At 35.6% G+C, this 23,414-nt stretch overlaps 1 protein-coding gene and 1 pseudogene across 1 annotated transcript in view; both read right to left on the reverse strand.

The window, feature by feature from the left end:
* LOC113112404 (synaptotagmin-14-like) overlaps positions 1-15,563 on the reverse strand; it is a 30,197-nt gene extending 14,634 nt beyond the window's left edge. Inside the window, exons 1-2 of the mRNA XM_026277951.1 lie at positions 15,543-15,563; positions 5,130-5,177 (exon numbers count right to left, since the gene is read on the reverse strand). Coding sequence (XP_026133736.1) covers positions 5,130-5,177; positions 15,543-15,555 — 61 coding nt within the window. The 5' untranslated portion in view covers positions 15,556-15,563. The remainder of the gene's footprint in view (positions 1-5,129; positions 5,178-15,542) is intronic.
* Positions 15,564-19,815: 4,252 nt separating this feature from the next.
* LOC113112405 (digestive organ expansion factor-like) overlaps positions 19,816-23,414 on the reverse strand; it is a 6,605-nt pseudogene continuing 3,006 nt past the window's right edge.

The following is a 23,414-nucleotide window of genomic DNA, read 5'->3' on the forward strand; positions in this document are numbered from 1 at the left end:
AGAACATTTACAAAAGGCTTTCCAAACCTACACAGTTCTAAAGGAACTGTTAACCCAAAAATGAAAATGTCATTCCAAAACTGTGGACCACAAAAGGAGGAAATCTTAAGGTAAAGCAGTTTGCTACGGAAGTTTTAAGCGGCCATGCATTATAATATTTTTTCTTGTTGTTTTCTCGTTATAACGACATAATTTTCTCGTTATCTCGACATAACGAAGTTCATTTTCTCGACATAACGAAGTTAGTTTTCTCGACATAACGAAGTTCGTTTTCTCGACATAACGAAGTTCGTTTTCTCGACATAACGAAGTTCGTTTTCTCGTTATAACGACTTAATTTTCTCTAAGAAGTTACAAAACTGCGCCAACAGGTGGCACTATAGACCTGAATATAACTTATGGGGTGTTGTACACTATCCACTTTACTGTACGCGGACCTTCCTCGTGCAATCTTCATTACTGACATTTAATTAATTCAGAAATGTTAAATGCTTGAATCAATATGAATATTTTGTGTATTAAGTTCCTGCTAGATGCATGAGTTTCACCAACGCGTTCTGTGTCATAAAATAACTGCTTATCAAAACCAAGGTTGACATCACTGTATTCTGTTTATCTACAGTAGGACGGGATTTAACGATGCAGGCTGATGTGCTTCTTTTGCTTATTACTAATCTTTATTGTTAACCATATTGATGAGAAATGTGATGTATATGTAAAATCCATAGGCTAATTTAATTCAGTTTTGTTCTATAATGTAATCGTTTTTTTCTACACACACACACACTACACGTACACATGGACGCTCTTTTTTTTAAACAGAAGCTTGAAAACTGAAATATAGGCTACAGTAAGAGCGCCTGCATGGCTGTCCATCAGATGCTGTCAAAGTTGAGTTTGTTACTATAGCAACAGTAAAACTGTCATGTCGTTATAACGAGAAAACAAACTTTCGTTATGTCGAGGTAACGAGAAAAATAAGTTGTTATAACGAGAAAACGACTTTCGTTATGTCGAGATAACGAGAAAACAAAAAGGAAAAAAAATTGTAATGCATGGCCGCTTAGAACTTCCGTAGTTTGCTGCTTTCCATGCAATTAAAATGAATGGAGACCTTATTGCTTTAAATAATAATTAGTATATAAAAGTAAATATTATATACAATACCATTCAAAAGTATGGAATTGTTCTTCAGTGTCACCTGATTCTTTTACGAATCATTCTAATATGCTGGTTTGGTGTAAATGTCTTTAATGTGAATTGATCAATTTAATGCATCCTTGCTGAGTGGTACTGGACATAACTGGACCTCTACAGGACCCCCTGGAGTTTTCTTTCAGGTCTGTGGATGAAGTGTTGAACATGGGATTGCACTTCATCCTGCAGTATCTGGACAAACCCAGGATCTTGTTTGTGGACTTCAGTTCGCTCTTCAACACCATCATCCCAACACTCCTCAAGTCCAAACTAAACCAGCTCTCTGTTTCTAGTTGTCAATGGATCACCAGCATTCTGATACAGTGGATAGAAAAAAATCACCCCCCTTGATAATAATACTTTTTTTTTTTGCTTTACTGTCTGAAATGAAGACAGATACAGTTTTTGTTTTATACAGTGCTTTTATAACACCAACAACATGTCAGAAATTGAATTTTAAAAATGTAAAAACTGAGTTCATCTACATTTCAGGCTGCAAAGCAACAAACTGTGATTATTTTAAAGAGGGGTAATTCGTTTCTATATACACTGTAGGCAACAGCTAGTGAGACTGGGGAAATGCATGTCAAACAACCACACCATCAGCACTGGCACCCCTCAGGGATGTGTCCTCTCCCCACTGCTCTTCTCCTTACACCAATGACTGCACTTCTACTGTCCCCTTAGTCAAGCTCCTGAAGTTTCCAGATGACACTTCAGTCATCTGCCTCATCCAGGAACAGCTGGCTGTCTGGTGCAATATTAACAACCCACTCAAACTTCAGGAATTGCATTGATCCTGAGGAAAAGGGCTCAGAAAATCACTCTGGATCCCTCACACCCAAGCCTTCTTGAACTTTTGCCATCTGATCAGCACTACAGAGCACCGAAAACCAGTAAACAGCTGTATACACACAATTTCTTTCTATTTTTATGTGTATTTTATTCATATTTTTATTATCTCTATGTTGTTGTCTCTGTGCATTGGAAGCTTCTGTCACAAAAAAATAAACACAAAATAATTGTATGTGTTAACATACTTGGCAATAAACACTTTTTGACTCTGACTTTTTAACCTTTTTTTGTAATTTGTATAATTTCTTTTACATGATAAAGTCAATAATAAACAATTTACATTTTTCGGTGAACTATTCAAAATGATTTAAAAACTGTTCATAACAGTAACAATATGATTTAACAGTGTTTTATTAGACCAGCATAAATGATTTTGACTACATAAATCCAGCTACAATACAACACAGTATCCTTTTAAGTCAGAGGAACTGCAAATCAGTGGGGTGAAGAAAAAAATTGCTGCACACCTGTTGCACATCTCAGAACTGCATTTTCTGATGTAAATCCAGGTCATTATCAGACATAAAATCACCTGAGCCAGGACAGAATCTGGGCCAGAGAAAAACACAGCTGGACAGAACAGGTGCATCTGGAGTAAAGCAGGCCAGGGATGAGAAAAACTGAAAACGACACCAAATCTAACCCTTTAAATTCCCTAAAAACAAACCCACAGTGACAACATCTACCATAAATAAATCCACCTCAAATAAATGTTTTGAACAATGCATACACTAGTTAGTTCTTTAATATGACATATCAGAGATAGTTTGCGTGTAACAAGGATTCAAATAACCGTCTTAGTGCACCTTTAATGGTAAACATTATTATCACACTATTATAGCAAGAAATTGCATTCTTCTTGGATATTGTTAAATGATTCTGTTGTCATAGAAACAGGTAAAAGCATGTCAGGATTCTTAGCCACCTCTGAATTACAAAATACTACAGACACAAACACTTACAAAAACATTGCACACTGTTGTAAACTCCCACATAACAGCAGACCACAAGTGCTCATAGAGGCCCACATGCACGCCCTCAGTCATAACACCCTCACACACACACACACACATGGACATGAGCTCTGTGTACACTCATAGAGAGACATAATGAAACACAAACATATATGACTGCTAAATGATGCAGCAAATAAACACTTAATGTCTAGTCATACTTGAATAGAGAAGCAGGCAGCACCTCCATTACCAGATTGTATAGTCCTCATAAACAGCTCTGCTTTTGAAGAACATTAAAATATCATCAAGTGATGGGCCTGCAGGGTTTAACATTAGTCTGTTTAATCTTAAAGTGTTTTCATTATAAAACATCTAAAACATTTCTGCAGAACCGTTCCTCTTTTTCTTCTTTCATGCCACTGTTTGTCATTCTCATACCAAACTGTCATATTTATCTCTGTCCTTCTTTTACCTGTACAGTTTACTTTAAGCTACGAATAATCTGTAGCTTACTACAGTAGCTATAAAAAAGCAGTTTGAGGTGATTTAATATTCTTTTTAAAACAGGATAATTTGACATAGTGATTAACCATGTACAGTTTAAGAAATCAAAGCGTATAAACAGATCGTAAACACTATTGTAATTTGAATATGAAACAACAGCAAGATATTATTATGTGCAATACAATGTATAATATCTATTTTGTAATATTATTGTAAAAAAAAATAATAATATATATATATATTATACTGCATCATGCCAAAACTATAGGAACTCCAATAAATTGGTAAATCATTTATTTAACTGGTACACTTAAAATAACTGATTCACCAAAATGAATCTGACTTCCCAAAACTTCATATCAGAGAAGGAGGACATTTTTTGAGTTTCACATGGTTGTAAAGCTGAAAACAACGATGGGGCAATTTGTCGTGCTATAATGCTACTGGTTGGAAAAAGTACAGTAGCTTGTCGCTGCAGCAGCATTGTCCTGTCAACAAACACCTAGGGGTTTGACTGACAGTGAACAGATGTTGCCTGAGGAGTGTCCAAACTAACACACACACACACACACACACACACACACACACACACACACACGCACGCACGCACGCACGCACGCACGCACGCACGTACGCACGCACGCACACACACACACACACACACACACACAGGTGATGAAAACCCATCTTCCGAAAGTGTTCTTGGATAGCCTAACTGTGAAATGATACAATTATATTAGTTTAAAAAAAACATAATGGAATCTCCATTTATTTATCAAAAAATTCTGACAACACAGATGTGACCTTGGCATTTAGACTTGGATAGAAAAATCTTCTCTTTCACTAAAAACTAAATCGCTGGACACTGGTGTGAAGAGTCATGTCTAAATAGGGTAATCAGTACTGATGGGTTCAGCCTCAGGAACAGCTCCGGCAGAGACCCAGCACTCATGGACCACCTGGACCACGAGACTTTATTACACTGGGACCGCAGATCCTCACAAGGATGTTAAATCTGCTGAGACTGAGCTCTCACTAAACAAGCCAGCCAGAGGAAAACAAACAAGACAGCTGGACACACCCCTGAGGAACTCAGGAACAGCAGGACTATCAAATAAAATGTTTAATGTCTCATCCACTAAAAGCCTTCAGTAAATCTAGTTTCTCTCTCGTGCACAATAAAAATATTTATCATATAAATTGTCTTTGTTTAATACACACTTTAAACCTTCCTTCTTTAAACCTTCCTTCTTTCCTTGTAATTAAGGTAATTAATACATTAAGGGTAATTAAAGAATCAATCAAACCACCACAATCATTCGAGGATAATGGGCAAAAAGTTACAGTAGGTTTGACAACTTACACATTTAGACAAGAGCATGAGCACAAAGACTGATGGTAAACACTGAATGAAAGCTCAAAACAACAGATACAAAAGGAAAGTGCACTGAAGATGAAATACTGACATATAAACATTTAGAAGAAAGACAGACATGGAAAGGCATGAGCGGTGATCAAAACAGTCTCTTTCAGTATGGAAAGCTTAAAAAAAATCTGGGTTCAAAGCAGCAGTACAGCACAGATGGCAACTATTTTATGTTTAAACTGGCCGCTTACCTTTTCTGATGCAGATAAGCTCATGTACTCCACAATTCCGTTCTCCACCTGCAGAAACAAAGCAACATTATATGACAAACAGTACACACATGCAACAACACATTAAACAGGGATACAAACCCACAGAAACAGACACACACTTAAAACTGATGCACATGAGATTTGAAGACTTTATCACATTGACAAAACACTGGGCATTAAGAAGGCATGGAATGGATTTCAAAGAAACAATGTAAACTTTGACACAAAAGAACAATGTTTGTGTTGATAATTGACACCTTGAATCAGTGCTGTTATTTTCAGTTAAAACTAAATTCAAGCAACTATGCAATTTAAAATAGAATAGCCAATTAAAAATCAGTGGTGCATAAAGCCACACTTAAGTAAAAGTAGATATATCTTACCACAAAATGTCTTTGGTAGAAATTAAAGTCACCATTTAGAATATTACTTGAGGAAAAGTTTTAAAGTATGCAATATTTATTGTACTTTTTGAATTTATTCATCTAAAAGGTAGATTCATTCAGGAACTAAACATTTGACTGTTTTAATGAGTGAGTCACTGAATCGTTCGTTCAAAAAAAATTAATCTATTAATCGAATCTTGAATAAAAATGTATCAGTTTATTAGGCAACACAACTGTTGAGCATTTAAATTAATATGTGATATTTTTGGGGAAACAAATAAGCATATTGAATGATTTAAATATACAAAAAAGAAAACAGTACTGTACATTTAAATTTGTAACCATATTTCATATTTTTTTTTCTGTAATTTATTTTTTATCATAAAATGCAGTCTCTCTGTGAGAGACACAGTAATAATATATTAATATTTATATTTTCCAAAATGTAAAATAAATAAATTAATAATATTATTACTGTGATTACTGGATGACATTGCCCTTTGTTACTCAAACCTTCATAGACAAAATGGATCCATTTGAACCTATTTTAATTCAAATGCTCCTCAAACTAACAGTGAACAACAGATTGTATGGTACTTCAGTTTGAGAACCCTTGGAGTCCTGAATGAGCATCTCTGCACTGCCAAGAGCTTTATGTAACCCAATGTTCAACTGCAAAGAGGTCGTTTTGCTTTTCTATACTTCTCTTTTAAACCACATTCAGTGGAAGTATTTAGTGACCTTAGAAAAATCTACTCAAGTATATCTGTATAGTGCTTCACAATATATAGTGTTTTAAAGCAGATTTACAGAAACTGTGAGTTTCAATGTCACAATTGAGTAATAGCTTGTTATTTTTGCATTAAATATGATAACAGTTGAAAAAAGGGAGACTTTGATTCTGGCTGAGCGTTGGCCTTTATCCTGTGGGGGGTTGTAATTTCAGTTTGTTTGTGAGAAGGTGATTAAAGGTCATTCTGGAGGAGAGAGATGGAAGCAGCCAAGGCCAGTTTATGCATTCTTAATGTGTGCTGTCAACCTGTAACACAACTGAAACCCTAGACATCTGTCTAATCAAGAGTCTATTTATGGTAGAATTACATCTAAGACTAAATTTCACAATGTGCATCTTTTCATAGTAATGAAGCTTGATCACTGCTCAATGACTGATCTTCATCACCTACATGATGAAAAAAGTAAGACACTTAAAAGGGGTCAAATGATGCGGTTTCAGGTTTTGAGTGTTGCAAGCTTTTGTTGCATAAAGACAATCTGTAAAGTTGCAAAGACTAAAGTCTCAAATCCAAAGAGATATTCTTTATAAAAGTAAAGACTCATCCACGCCCTCCTAAACGCCTTATTTTAACACCCCCCCACATGTCTACATCAATGTGTGGGAAGATTTGCATAACACCGCCCAAATGTTCATGCAAAGAAAGAAGGCATAACTTTTAATCTCGCTGTAGTATTATTGTTGCCGCTGCCATGTTGTGATGATCACAAATGCAGACATGGTTTTATGTTTACGCGGCGCGATACGCAATGCAATGCGTAAAAACACAGTACAAGTCATTATAATCAGTAATTATGTTCCCACTGGATGCAACAAAGGCCTCATTTATAATGGATTTTATTGGTTTCGTTTCCTCATGCCAGGAGACGGCATCACAGTATGTTAAGGGGAAACATTTCTGTCACACGCTTGAGGTATTCAGCCAATCACAACACACTGAATAGCTGGCCAATCAGAGCACACCTCGCTTTTCAGACTGATCAGCTTTTAAAAATCGACACATTTCAGAAAGGCGGGGCATAGAGGAGCAACAATAATGTACATAATGTGGAAAATAATGTGTTTTTAACTGCATAAACACATTGTATTACAATAAATACACAGCATGTTCTTTTCAGCTACGTCATATGACCCCTTTAAACACCAGTTTAATTTTGGACATTGGCACAAAGGGTTTTGGCTCTATCAAACGCTGTAATTATACATCACACAGCTGTGTGTAAAATGACCAACAGCTGAACGTTCATATATTTAAATGGAATCCTTTAACACAAAACTAGCCTGCAGAGAGTGAGTGAGTGTGTGAGTGAGTGAGTGTGTGATTGAGAAAGAGAGAGAGAGAGAGAGAAAGAGAGAGAGAGAGAAAGAGAGAGCGAGAGAGAGAGAGAGAGAGAGAGAGAGAGAGAGAGAGATCTTTATGAGAGCTATACTGACATGGTCTTTTGTCACACAGCCAGTGTGGTTTCAGAGCCATATGGTTTAGAGAGCAGATTAAAATCAAATTAAGATCTAACAGCTCTGCTAAATATGCAGTAACTTCCATCAAGTTGAACTGAAGTTGAACTCACATAATTTAAGATATCCTAGCAAGAGTTCCTGTTTCAACCCCTTCATCTGCAGTTTAGATTCAGCACATTGTTTAGGGACCATCTAAAGCACATTGCACATAATATGGCACAGATATCTGAACATTGATTTATTACTTTTAACTGGATATTTGGACTTCAAAGGTTTAAATTATACATTTAAGATTTATACATTATATATAATGTCAACTGAAAAAGCAAGGTTATTATTATTTTTTTTAACTAATAAGTTAGAGAGCCTTTTCCCCATCTAACTGGATGGTTCATGGTTAGAATAAACTGCAAAGTCGACCATTTAAACTGTTTGATTGATGCCAAGTCTGTAAATAAAGTAAGTAACTAAGCCAAGGTGAGGTTGCAGGGCCAAACCCTAAGTACATCTTTCCTCTCTCTTTCTTTCATACATCCTTCTTAGACAGGGTTGTTTTGTATTTATAGAAGGCCGTCCCAGTTTTATACAGATATTTCCCTCTATTTAGTGTTTAAACCCTAGAATGAGGAAAAACAAAAGAGAGAGAAAGGGAAAAGAAGCGCCCTTGGATCTGGAGATCACGCTTTCTGAAGTAAAGTCATGTCAAACTTTGCAAAGCACAATGGATCCACCAAAGGACATGGACATGGTATAGCATAATAAAATCAATTCATATTAACAAAAATACTTGCATTAAACTACAAGATATACACAGTTGGTTTTCAGAAATTTCAGAATAATACAGATGTTGTAATTCAATTTATGAAATGTTATGAAATGCCAAAAGTGAAGAAGTAAACAGAACAAAGTTATTTTCATTCAAAAAGTGTTTCTTCAGTATTCTCTACTAATATTTTGCCATCATAATACATTTAAAAATGTGTCCCAGCTCAGTAAGAGAATTAAGCACATGAGTACTATAAATACTCACACAAATATATAACTAAATACTGGTGCTAAGTAGAAACTTAAATACTAACAAAGACCTCCATACCAATTCATACTATAGCCCAGGGTAGAAATCCAAGTATACTTTGCATACCACTTTATCTGCATCATTCTATCTGTATGGAGAATCCTTCCTGCCTGGGTTTAACAGTTCCAAATTTTGTCTATGCTATTTTCACCATCTCTCACTCTCTTTAAAAACAGCATCTTATCCTCACAGACTGACAGATTTACACACAAATCCGCTTTGGCTTCAAAAACAACAGCACACCGAAGCAACTCACCAGAGGGGATTTAGTGAAAATGCCACTGAGGAACAGAAAAACCTGTGATTTTCCAGTATCCCATTATGGGGTTGATGACTGACAACTGAAGCTCTTTTGAAATTAGTCTTTTCAATGTGTTTGTGGGTTATTTCTTTGATCTGGCAGAGGCATTTTATGCATTACTCTTAGTTATATGTTAGGGATGAGTGGGTACAGTATATGGGTGTTGTTTCATCTGTAGCCCCAGCTGTAACATGTTTCTCTATTTATATTAGATTTAGTTTAGTTTAGACACTGGACAAACTTAATGCCATAGAACCTCACAGAGTTTTTAAACTCAGCCTTTAGATGCATCCCAATTGGTGTCTTTACCAGTTAGACATTTTCTTAGTTTGAGGTGTTACTACATTTCTCCTCCTAATACGTAAATCACATCGCAGAGTGTAATTTAGACAATATATATATATATATATATATATATATATATATATATATATATATATATATATATGTGTGTGTGTGTGTGTGTGTGTGTGTGTGTGTGTGTGTGTGTGTGTGTGTGTGTAAAAGACAGTGAAAACTTAGACACTGGACAAACTTAATGCCATAGAACCTCACAATACTCAATACCATATTTTTATTTATTTATTTATTTGTACTCCACCCCAAAAATGAAGCAGAGCCCATTATATACTAAATTAAGACATGAATATCAAACCCTAAATTTTCACAACTAATAACAGAGTGATCATCACATGTAAGTTTGGATTTCAATAAAGGCAAAAGTCTATTGATTCTGGGAATGTGATGCTACGTACATTATTTCCAGGGTTTACAGAGTGTTGCATGTGTGTCTTAAATTGTCGGAATCGCTTTGATATCCTAGATGGTTCAGGAGTGCTTATATACAGTCTAATAGCACTGCGATTTTCCACTGTTTATATTACTCTGTTTGTCCTTTTCTGTGTCCATTAGTAGTGTGTTTACAGCATTACACCAAATGACTCTCTCATCTTAATGAATGAATAAATGAGGCATTCACATAGTGCTTTTATTATGTAGTACTGTAGACCCAAAGCACTTTACAATCATATCAGGGGTCTCTCCTCACCTCCTCTCTTTATTATGAGAGAGTCCATTTATTATCAACCAAACAATTGATTAGTTCAGAAAAAACAACTCATTCATGAACAAAACAAATACTGTAACTGACATTATAATTGTGCCATTGAATCACTCACCAAACTGATTTGTTCAAACACACCAGAAACAAAGCAGGCAAGAGTCTCTTTGAATGAGACACACAATGATTATTTCTGGCTTTGTTTGGACATAATTTAATTTGTGTATCACAAAATTATGAATTGTATTTATTAACGATTAATTATTAAAACATAATGAATTAATGAATTGATCAAACTAAACACAGAAGTTACTCATTAACTTATTACACTGTGGTATAAAAGCAATGTTGGTCCAAATATCAAAACTATGTTTCTTTGCACAATTTTATCTCTTTCAGTTTTGTAGTGTTGGGTTGAGAGTTCCAGTATCAGTTATATGTAGCTGTCTTGACTAACTGTGACCCAGACTGACAGCCAGACAGCAAAAAGACAACTTTGCCCTAGAGTCTCTCTCTCTCTCTCTCTCTCTCTTGCACACACATTACCTGTCTGACCCACAACACTGCAATTAACAGTTTAGCCCTCTAAGGGAGATCAAATTCACTACAGCCTACATTTCTCCCCCTTTCTTTCTTACTCACTCACTCTCTCTCTTTCTCATCCTCTAGGGAGAGAGAGAGAGAAGCAATTGAAGTCAAGACACATAAAAGCTAATGGGCATTTGCAAAAAAAGTCTTAAAATCTGCACTAAATCTGAAGTCCCAAACCAATTAGAAGATTCTGTTTGCTGGCATACGCCTCCTCTCTACAAACTCCCCCAGGCTGCTTACAGTCCTTTGAAGAGTTTTAAATCAGATATCAAGAACAGAAATTAAAATAACACTGATTAAAGTCCATTTGTTTTCATGGATACGATTGAATCTTTTAATCTGTGAGTGGCTTTAACTAATCCACCTAATGGGAAAACATTAGGAAAAAAAAAAACAGAAAAAGAAACTCATTTAAGTATCTTGGTTGCTTTCTTCTTCACAAGCGCCCAGTAGACCAACACTACACAGCAACTACGGCCCTGCACCTTTACTCTCTGGAGTCCTCTGCTGCTGTTGGGTGAGGGAATGGGGCTCTGTGTGTGTTTTGGTGACTGGAATCTGCTGGGACTTCATCTACTTCACACTCTTCATTCAGACTTTGCATTGGATCAGGTTTATGATCTGTCTGCACTGATCTGAGTCATGAAAACAGACTCTGCAGAAGTCAGACTCTTGAGAACTGCACCACAGCTGATGCAGCTAATTTCATGTACAAAATGCCCCTAAAGACTGTGTGGGTTTGCATGTAAATGTTAGTCTAGAGGCAGAGAACAGGCAAGTCTTATCAGTTTTTAAATTTGCATTACTTTTTGATTAATTCAAACAGTGTTGCAAAATGTGAAACAAAAAAATGCTAATCATAACGTGTACTTCATTTTCAGAAATCCAGTGTGTGATATTCTCTTTGGGATAAACCACAGTTGGCCAAGGAAAGAAATCAACATCCCATGGGCAGCAGGAAAGAACCAGAGAAAGAGAGAGAAATTAAAGATATTAAACAGTCTGTTTGGAATTAGAGATTTATTCAGCATTATAACCATTTAAACTTGCACCCTCAAAAAATTGAGCCAAGTTAATTTTGAATGCAACTTCCATAAAACTATTTGTCCCTTTGGTAACTGGCAATTAAGATAAATGATTACTGCAGATAAAAAAAGAAGTAGAAGAAAAATATATATAAATGCATGTCCACAACTTTACCCCAAATAACTTTTGACAGTGTCTTGCCACAGTTGAATAAATGAAATGAAAAATTACCACAGCTGATCACAGTTGAAAGTCAAATTGGCTTTTTGTTATTATATCTTTCACTTGGATTTAATGAGTTACACTGATTAAAAGAAGCTGGATAAAACAAAAACTTTGTCCATCTTCAATTCAGGCTGCAAAGCTACAAAATGTAATTATTTAAAAGGTGGGTCAGTTTTTTTTTTATAACCACTCTAATTGCTGCTCTTTTGAACTTTCATGAAAGTATCAGTATTTTGAACTTTCATCAAAATATTAATTGAAGAATCCTGAAAAGAATGTATCAAGTTTTCCACGAAATATTAAGCAGCACAACTGTTTTCACCTTTAATAATAATACTACTACATTTTTCATGAACACCAGATCAGCATATTATAATGATTTTTAAAGGTACATGTGACAATGAATGAGTGGAATAACAGCTGCTGAAAATTCAGCTTTGCCATCACAGGAATAAATGACATATATAAATATAATATTTAAATATATTAATATAAAATATATAAATATAAAATATATTATTATTGGGAAAAATACACTATATTTACCAAACTGTCAAATGGTAGAGTAAAATATGAAAAAATTAAAGTGTGTAAATTCGATCCAGTCAATCGATTAGCATTTTCCACAGGTCATAATCCATCTTCATGTCACCCGAAACTCTTATGGCTATTTTAAGTCGTGGAACACAAGGGCTGTTATTATCAAAATGTCAAGGGAACAAAATGGAAAACAGAATATTTTTACTGATTCTACACTAGTTTCTAAATCTTAAACCAGAGTTTAACCAACCAGTGCATCATTTCTATGTATATTTTGAAAAAAACATTTAGAAACAGGTAAAATATTTTAATAGTTTCGTGTTGATGCAGTCACTCTGGTGTAAACAGGAAATGGCAGCTATTTAATGTGATTAGCAATGGAGCTTATGAAGCTGAGGGTATGTTGCCTCCAATGCTCTGGAATAACACCTCTTGTAAACAGCTCTTTCAGATTTTGATTAACTCATTTTCTCATTTGCCGGTAAAAGGAAGCAACATACTAATAGTGAGCCAACTGACCGATGAGACTATTCACAGGTGAACCGTAAGACTTATCCACCTCTACATTAAATAAAAACAACTTTAACACAACTCACTGCACCTTAATCATTGCATGTAAGTAGCATTTGAGAGCTTTAAAGGTCATCCATTACAGAGATCCATCAGAGTTTGAAATGTACCTGTCAGTGCTGATGATAGAGTGCCTTCTTTTAGCTATGGCTGAATTACTTCCCCGTAATCATTCCAAATTTGTCCTTCATATGAAACAAAAGTCTGCAAGTGACGTGAAATTAATGCACCATGTTTTCAAAACCCATCATGCTGGCCATCAAGCTGTCCTTACAGCATTTATCTACAAAAGTAAAGTAAACATATCACAATACACTCATTCAGAAGAAGTATCTCACAACCACACCAAAAGCAGCAAAAGCAGGAGCAGTTATAACAGTTAAACAAATACTCAACAGCCTCTTTTTTTTCATCCTATTCTTCCCTATCAGCAATCCACATCCTGCTTAATGTGCAGCTCTTTTGTTATGCTAACATGATTTGAGGTTTTATTCTGTGCAGAACTCCAGTGAAATGCTGTAAATATTTGTTAAATATGTAAATATTTAACTGACCTGCAGTGTAAAGTAGAATAACCAGAGCTCGTAAGCTTTACAGGTTATCAGGGATCTACATGACACATCCACATTTCTATTAAAGGGGGGGGGGGGGGGGGTTGAAATGCTATTTCAAGCATACTGAGTTTTTTACACTGTTAAAGAGTTGGATTCCCATGCTAAACATGGACAAAGTTTCCATGTAGGGGCATTATTTATTATTGATTACAAGCATTAATATCTGTAAGGTCAAGATATGACATTATACATCTAAGATCATACAATAATGAAGACAAAAGCATAATTTAGGAGCTGTCATTAGTGAAATTCAGAATTCATTGTCAAACAAAACTGTTTTCCTTTAGGGTGAATGATGCAAAATTGATTATCGAAGAAGCACTGATAAAAGCTGTATACTTAATAATAATAATAATAATAATTTATGTGTGCTGATATTTTTCCATGTTAAGTGGGACAGATTATCAGCAAAAATGGGAAAGCAATTTTATATTGATAGCAAACATGTTTGCTGCAATTTAGATACTACAATAACACATTTATAGCAATTTCATTCGATGAAATAATTACATATAATAACACAATAATTAGGTAATTAATCATAAAGCTTATTAGTCCCATTTCACCTGATAGCCCATTTTGCTAGCCAAATCAGTAAAAAAAAAAAAAAAAAAAAAAAAAAATATATATATAATAATAATAATAATAATAATATATATATATATATATATATATATATGTGTGTGTGTGTGTGTGTGTGTGTGTGTGTGTGTGTGTGTATGTATGTATGTATGTATATATATGTATATATATATATATATATATATATATATATATATATATATATATATATATATATACAGCATATATAGTTATTGTGCATGCAGTTAAAAATTATAAAATCATTTGAGAATATTACTAATCTCTCTCAAACAGCACATTTCAAATGCACACTGCACATTCAGTAAGAACCCTCTTCTCATGTGGAGGCTGTGTGTGTGGGTGTGTTGGTACTGGTTTAGAGTCATGGTCAATAAAAAAAGAAGCAAGCCTTTTATACACAATCATAATCCAGTCACATAGATGTAACTACTCTTTACATACAAACTAACATATTGATAAACTTGAGCCAACTGATATACACACCACCTACATTTATAATATAAACAGCATATTCAAAAACCAGCACATAGCTACTATTTGAATCGATGTGAAGGCAAATCAGAAATAGTAGCTGCAAACAGTTAACTCAATGAAATGAACAATAAACGTCTATGAAAACGGGCACAGATGCTTAAGAACAAAGATAAAGAGCACCGTAATCCCCAAACAAGAAAATCTCAGCTAAATAGACCTCGCGCGACTCTTCGCGCAACCTGTAGGAATGTCGCAAAACAAAACTCAAAGACTGAATACTGCCTTTAAAAGAGCCTCGAATTCAACACAGACGGCGGCACACTCCCCAAACTGTGAACTGAAACCAATGGATTTCCTTAACGAAGCTACGGGCACCTGCTGATAGCGCCGGTTCTCTCGCACTATAGTGGAATAAACCATCAAATATTCAGAGAAAGTAACGGCGAGGAGACTTGACTGATGGAGTTGGCAGACGGGAGCTGTTCTTTCAGCACCACGATCACTCCAATCCACACTACAACACACAAACTTTCCCATCAACATCCCTTTAACACCAAAACACTCTATACCACGTTTAATGGGAAAATAGTCACATTTAACCACTTCACGTACAGCGATGTGCTTTGGATAGAGAAGTGAGTTTGAGAGAAGAGGAGAGCTCTATTAGCCTACTTACCATCTATCGCCATGATGTTCTGGTCTGGACTAAACCATGGCGCGTATTTAAGACGGGGTGGGCTCGACCGCTCCAGTGCGCGGGGGAGGAGAGGGGGACACGCATCAGATGGTATATTCTGGGATGACAGAAAAGTCTACACTGGATTCCTGCTGTGCCTCTTAGCATGATCCTGATTTACTATTTTCAAATAATAATGTTTAAGGGTGGGATGAATTACAAGACGGCACTCAAAAGACCAAAACTAAATAGCCCCCCCCCCCCCCCCCAAATAAAGCAAATAAATGAATAAAAAAAGGAAATTTGCTGAAAATGTACTCACCCTCAGGCTATCCAGGCTGTAGTTGAGTTTATTTATTTATATTTCTTCATTGGAACAGATATGGAGAAATTTTGCAATAACTTGCTCACCAGTGCATCCTCTGTAGTGAATTGGGTGCTGTCAGAATGAGAGCCCAAACAGCTGATAAAAACACAATAATCCACAAATAATTCACTCGACCATCAATTAATGTCTTGTGAAGTGAAAAGCTGTTTGTAATATCCATCATCATGAAATTTTTAACTGCATTGCTTCAGTTTAAATAATTCATACTCTCAACACTTCCTCCTCCAGTTAATTTTTGGGTAAACCATTCCTTTAAATTTATTGCCATATCATCTTCAAAGGCTATTACAATACAATAAATGCATTAGGTATTTCTGGGTCCTCATAACATAAAAAATTGGACAGATCCAAGTTAGAGCTATATTGACATTTTGGTAGTTCGTTGTTTAGCTAAAGTGTACAGTTTCAGAAACATCATACTGACTCTCTGAAATACTTGATTCTGATTAAAAAAAAAAAAATACATGCCAATTTGTTAGTTTATTTGGTAAGTAGCCATGTATTAAGAGGAATATTAGTGTTATTTCAAATTTTCTAACATTTTTAATCAGCTGTTTTGTTTGGACAGGACATATTGTGATTTTAGGACTGCAAAGATCAAATATGAATTGCAACAAATATTAGCAATGATCATTTATATCCCACATTTCTATCAAGCTCTCCTGGGATTTTACAAAATTAATATCCAAACAGCAGGCATCCTGCCTAATGACAGTGACATTTAGAAAGCATCTGTATTCAAACGCAATTAAATGTACAGCTACTCATACCCTCAAAACAGCCTCTGTATGTCCATGTATGTAATTAAGAGATATTACTGAGCAAAATTCATATTTTGCTTTTTCCCTTTTAATATGATTATATGATTATAACCATGTCCAGTTTGTGAGACAGTGTTCTACAACGACAATTGCTTTACTTGTTGTAAACTGGGATCTCTCTGTCTTTGCTTTCAACTCTGTTCTGAGAGAAGTGCTTGTGCATTTCCTGTCAACTGGGATGCCATTAGATTTCTGTAAGTATCAGAAGCCATTCAGAGAACTTACAGGAGGAACGATGAAAGGGAGAGCAAGAGAAATACATTTGGGAAAACAGCTTTGTCTTTTCAGAGTGTCAAAAGAAAAACATAGTGTGTCTGAGATACCAATAAGGACTTCATCAGATGTAAATCTGTCAGTATTGGCAATGTTATTAAAATCCCATCTGGCTGCCTTAAAAGTCGCCATGGTTACCCGCTGTTGCCATGCACCCATTGTTCTGGTTAAAAACACAAGCACGTGCCATCATGCTAGAAATAACAGTCTCTCAACAGTCTCTCTCCATCTACTCTATCATTTCCCATCCTCTTCTGTGTCTGCACAATGGAGCCCATCAATCTTTTATTTTCTTTTAATTTCACATTCAGTGTTAACTGGCGCTGGTGGGAACTGAGGTTTAATTACATGTACAAGGTCATCTACTCCAATTCCCAAAGCCATAACATCACAGAAATGTCACTGACAATTAAGAATGACTAAATAATTCTCATCCCTCTTTCTTTCTGGGTGTAAATTGTGATAATAGGTTTTGACTGCTCACATCTCTCTGTTTATTCTCTATTTGATTGTTAATAATTGGCAGAGCAAATGTGAGGACACGCAGACACCCCTCCACCGGCTAACTGCGAAAATGGACAATGATCCCAACACACAAAATCAATGGAAAAAAATGTAGGCAAGAACAAGGTAATTGAGTTTTTTTTTACATTTTGAGGGTAAATTTGAATGCATCTGTCTTATTTCTGCATTAAGGAATGCCAATCTGCAAGCAAACAACCATCATGGTCTATTTTAGTATGAAACTAGCATTTGGGTTGCAGTCTGTGTGAGAGGTTATCTGACTGGGGTGGTTTGGACGTCTGGGCAGAATTTTCTCTATCAATAACTGACCTCCTCTTCCTCCCTTGCCATTTCTTTAGGTTTGTTTTGTGTGTGGTTATTTTTGGATTGTGATTTGAGAGCCGCTTCCAAATGGTTGTGCTCATCAGTGTCATCGTTGTCATAGAAACACTCAGACATCTATTAACCCTTTCAGTTTCAGGAAGAGATAAAGAGGAAGATTGAGCTGGCCTGAGACAAATCAATACAACTCTTCGGTCTTTTCTTTGAGAGAGATGAGGTGAACAGCTAAGCATCTTGTCTTGAAATAAACTTGAATGTATGTTCACAACCTTATATGTACGTTTTGACTGTAAGAAAAAACAGATCTTTACCTTTTTGGGGGGGGGGGGACAGAAAAGCTTATAAACAGAGAAAGGATATGTCCTAATCATGTCTGTGAGACAAGCTGCTCAAGTTCTTCTGGGAAAACGATAACCTATCAGAAGACAGAGCCAGCAAACCAGGGGTATCATATATTCAGACCAAAATAATATTTTATGCAATATTTCCATTGACAAGTAGTTAATATTGAGCAACTAGTATTTTAGACACTGCCAGTAACTTTGTGGATTTTTGCTCCACTAATGACGCACATTTCCTAGAAAAACACAGTAGCAGTGTTTCCGAAAGAATGTTTTTTTTTTTATCCATTGTAATTTTAGATTGTTTAGTAATATGCTTCTGTCACTTTTATTAGTTTTTTTTATTTCTATTTAGCCTTATTTAAATTTTAGTAATCTAAGTATTTATTTATTTTTTTCCCTCTATTATATATTTCCGTTATATTACTTTATTTCAATTAACAAAAATATTTTAATAGTTTTAGTTGATTGCACTGTTTTATGTATTCACTGTATTTTATGGCAATTTAAACGTTTTAAATTCATTTTAAATATTTTTTTTAATCATTTTTAAAGTTTTTAAATTGCTTGTTTTATTTTTATTCATGATTATTTTCCTTTATTGTGTACGAAATGTGCTATATAAATAAACTTTATAGCCTTGCCTTGATACAATAAGCGGTGGGAATAATATGATGATGTTGCATTGTTACATCAGTGTTCTTGAAATGGCGTTTGGCCAATGAGAACTGTTGTAAAATGCAGGATGAAACATGTGATTAAAAGTCCCAATCCAAGCACAGGTGAAAAGAAAAGGTGCTCTGATACCTGTTACTCTTATGGCCAGATCTCCAAACACAGTTCAGAGCTCTCACTCTCTCCCAAAACACACACACACTAGATTTGTGTTGGCAGGGTTTCCAAGGCAACAGACTACCCAGACTCCAATAAACACACGAGAGACTGGACACACAGTAGAAAGATGCCATAGTTTGGCATTAACTTTAAAGTGATGGGGTGTTTCAAACAAATGGAGAAAAAAACGTGTGCATAATTAAGAAAAAAGGTCACCTTCACTCACTGGTCATCTATTCCTTCTCACACAAACAAGCCTGATCAAAATCACAGACAACAAATATTTAGTTAACATTAATATTAAAAATGCTACTGACGCTGCACCATGACTAGAGGAATAAAATTATTAAGATTGATGTGATTACATGAAGATCTTGTGCAAATTTTTTTTCATTATATTTGTATATTTTAAAAAAGCTCAAACATCTGTGATCAAGCCAAAAACTCTGTAATACAGAAAATGGGGCTCAGATGTAGAGGTAGGCATCACACATACAAACATGATCATCTCTAGCATGTTTGCAGCAATACACTGCCTCAGCTAAACTCCAGGTCTACTGATTAATATTTCATAACACACCACTCAATGAAACAGCTGCACAGAGCAATTCCTCAGATCCATTCAACAATGCATATGAGAGATTATTAAGACAGTTCCTCAGTTTCTGTAGCTCTAAAATGATACAGATGATACTAATATGCAAGCTCAGCAGAAATGTTTTGTGGCATCACTGCATGAGCGTACAGAGGTCAGCAGAGGAATCCCAATGGAGTTTAGAGAGGATTCAAAAGGCAGCGCAGCAGGATTGTGTGCTCATGGAAAAAAACTGGAAGGAGATTTGTTGGATGGATCAATGGTTATATTTGATACAGTCAGATGCTGGCCTTGGCCAAGCAACTCACACACTCATTTCTTTCATTATTTATGACAAGCCAGTGTATACCTGTACCAGCTACAGAGCAACAGAGTTCACATCTGAAAGAGAGAGAGTGTCTGTGTCTGAAACAGCTGCTCCATTTTCCAACTGACAGAGAAACAGAGCAAAGAAAAAAGAAAGCAAAAAACAGAAGTGCATCTGATCACTGGGGAGTTTGAGACAATAGGACTTTAATCCAAATTGTCAAACGTACAGAACTGTCACACTGGGAGGTAATTAGATGAATCAGTCATTTCCAGCGTGATCATTAGAAGTTAACTCTTGCTCATGTCATTACATAAGCCACAATAACAAGCATTGATTACTACATTGTTAAAAGCTTGTGTGTATTTACTACACTGAACAGCGAAGGCAGCTAAACTAAGCATTTTTTTCTGCTGACCAGTAGTTCAGATTTTTAATTAAGTGGCCCCACAACTACAATAAATATTTGTTTTCATAATTGAATGAATGATGCATTTATTTGTATTATTTTTTTGTGATATTTGGTATTTAACTATTTTAAATATCTGCCATAATTTAACATTAACTTTAAAGGAGATTAAATCCTAAAATCTCTTGGAAGAGCACATATAGATGCATTAGTTGCTCAACACACTTTACAACAATATTCAATAAACAAAAAGTTTAGTTATTGGATGTTACAATTTAAAACACGTTCATGATCAATGTAAGATATAGTGACATTGTAACACTTTTCTGACAAGACAGGTGACACTTCAACTGGTCAGAACTTCTCATCCTTATTGTGGAGCCCTGTAAACCTTCTGAAAGTAATTATGAAAAAAAAAAGAAAAAAAAAAGACATGGGCTGTGACTACATTAAAAAAAGAACACAAAAAGACATGCAAACAAGATCATAACATTTAGTCAAATGACTGAATTTTATTTGTAGATAACTTGAGCGTGTAAGTTGTATATTTGAAGGAGTGTCCATTATCACAAACACAGATTACTTTCTTTGCTTGAGAGGTTGAAAATGTTACACGCTTGTCAAGGTCATGTGTTTTTCTCCTCCCCTGTGATGAAAAGGTGCACTGATTTTTTGGACTGGAGCATCTGAGCAGCGCGGTCGACCCCAGTGATAGCAGCCAGACGATGCATGTCATATCGGGAGTAAAGGGCTGTGCAGGTGAAGCTGACAGAACCACCACCCTCTCTGACACCAGCCTGAAGCATATTACACACTTCACTGTAGAAGTGAGGGTACGTAGGCAACCCGTAGAAGATCAGGTTATGGATGCCCTTTATAGTGTATCTGAGAGAAAAGAGAATTAAGAACTTGTAAAAATTCAAACTTATACTGAAATAAATTTGTTAATTTAAGTGTTTTTATTTTTATTGGTCTGCATAATTTTTTTTTAGAGTACTGTTGAAAAGCTTGGCGTCTGTAAGATTTATTTGATGCTTTTGAAAAAAGGCTGCAATTATTTGATAAAAATATAGTAAAAAAAGCTCTTATGCTTAAATTTTTTATGCTTAAAATGTTGCATTTATTCCTGTGAAGGCAGAGCTGAATTATCAGAAGCCATTACTCCTGTCTTCAGTCTCACATGATCCTTCAGTATTTTTATTTTCTTTGCAACATTATAAACGTCTTTGTTACTTCTGATCATTTTAATGCATGCTTGTTGAACAAAAGCATTAAATTACTAATGCATAAAATCTGACCGAACCCAAACTTTTGAACAGTAGTGTAAATAAAGTATACAACTGACAATAATACGTTTATAAAACACACACCTCTTGTAGAAGTGGAATCTCTCAGAGAAGAGCATAAACTGTTTTTCTCCTTTCTGGAAGTAATGTCGTGCTCGAGACACCTCTGATCTCTGCGAGTACTCGCTGACACTAGCGAAACTCACGTCTTCCTTCTTCAGGTAGTTGCGCAGACGAACAAAATCAAAATACGATGGCACATAGATGAAAGTGTGGGACATGACAGAGTCTCTGTACTGGGGCAGGATCTTATCCACAAAGAACTGGAACCTAAAGGATAATACTGTTTAAATACTTGCAAATAATTAATAAACATTATAGTTTGACCATATGCGGTCATCTGAATACAGTTCTTTCAAAATAACAGATTTTGTGAAAGCAGTAGTCATGGAAATTCAGCATGAACTATACTCATTGCTTTCAGCCCACAAATAACGTTGCATCTTACTCGCTTTCTAATATGAGTTTGAGAATTATTTTACTGGAAAATAATTTCATAGTCAATTATAAATACTTTCTCTCAGAGGTTTCTCTGTGCAGACTGAACGCTGCTGCTCTCTAGTGTTCAGAATGTAAAACAGCAGGCATCTGTTACCTGGCATCCTGGTCCATGAAGCTGTCAGAGTGAAACATCTGGAACACATGTGGCAACTGCACCAGAACCTGACAGATTGAGCCCACCTTTGGAATAGTTTTACTGCACACCTGAAGGAAAGATGGACAATAGTATCTGTAAACTTAAACTACCTTCAAAAGTCGGCGTAATTAATTTTGTTAAAAACAGAATTTGTATTCTTGTGGAAAATGTGACTTTTTTTTTTCTTTAGTATTTTTAGTAATTTATAGTAGTCCAACAGGACATCATTTATTTACAATAAAAATCTTTGGAAACATTATAACGGTCTTTGCTGTCACTTATGATCAACTTAATGCATTCTTGCTGAATAAAAGTATTAATTTCTTTTAAGATTAAAAAAAAAAAATCTACTGACACAAAACCTTTGGACATCTATTGTAAAAAGGTTTATATTGTCAATATGTTTAGTTAAACATGACCATAAAACACTCCCCTAAGACCAAAATACAAATACTTCACAATCTGATCAGTTCTCAGGGCGTTTGGTTGTGTACCTGACCCCTGTAGTTGTGGCAGTGTTTGGTAAGGATGTTGGTGATCTGAGGCTCTTGTATGGCACTGAAACACCAGTGTCTGTCTATAATTCGCCGCCCAGTTTGTTCAGGTTCCACATGCGCACACGAGAGAAATCCACACCATGAGAGTCCAGCGGCTGCAGATTCAAACACTTCAACACATGCTGCAACACAAACAAAAGAAAATGGCCATTTATACCGATTTATACACAGAAATATATCAACATTATAATTTATTACACCCAGAACACAATGATCAGATCACTGTGCTATTAAATTTAAAATCTAACATTCGATTTTAAACTAAAGTGTTCTAAAAGAACCTTTGGACAACTGAAACCCACCAGCAAGTGTTCCCAGTTTTGCATGAGGAACACATCTGCCTGGTCTACAATCAGAAGTTCGATGGAGGACAGGAAGTCAAAGTCTCTCTTTTTCTCACCGTCGGTACCAAGAACTGTGCGCAGACCCAGTGGAGATGCAATGATGATGTCAGAAGAGTAGAAGGGAGAATAGAGACGCATACTGCGTTTCATGATAGACACACCTGCCCATAGAGA

Source organism: Carassius auratus, chromosome 13 (assembly GCF_003368295.1).
Source record: "Carassius auratus strain Wakin chromosome 13, ASM336829v1, whole genome shotgun sequence".
In the NCBI taxonomy this organism is placed as follows: Eukaryota; Metazoa; Chordata; class Actinopteri; order Cypriniformes; family Cyprinidae; genus Carassius; species Carassius auratus.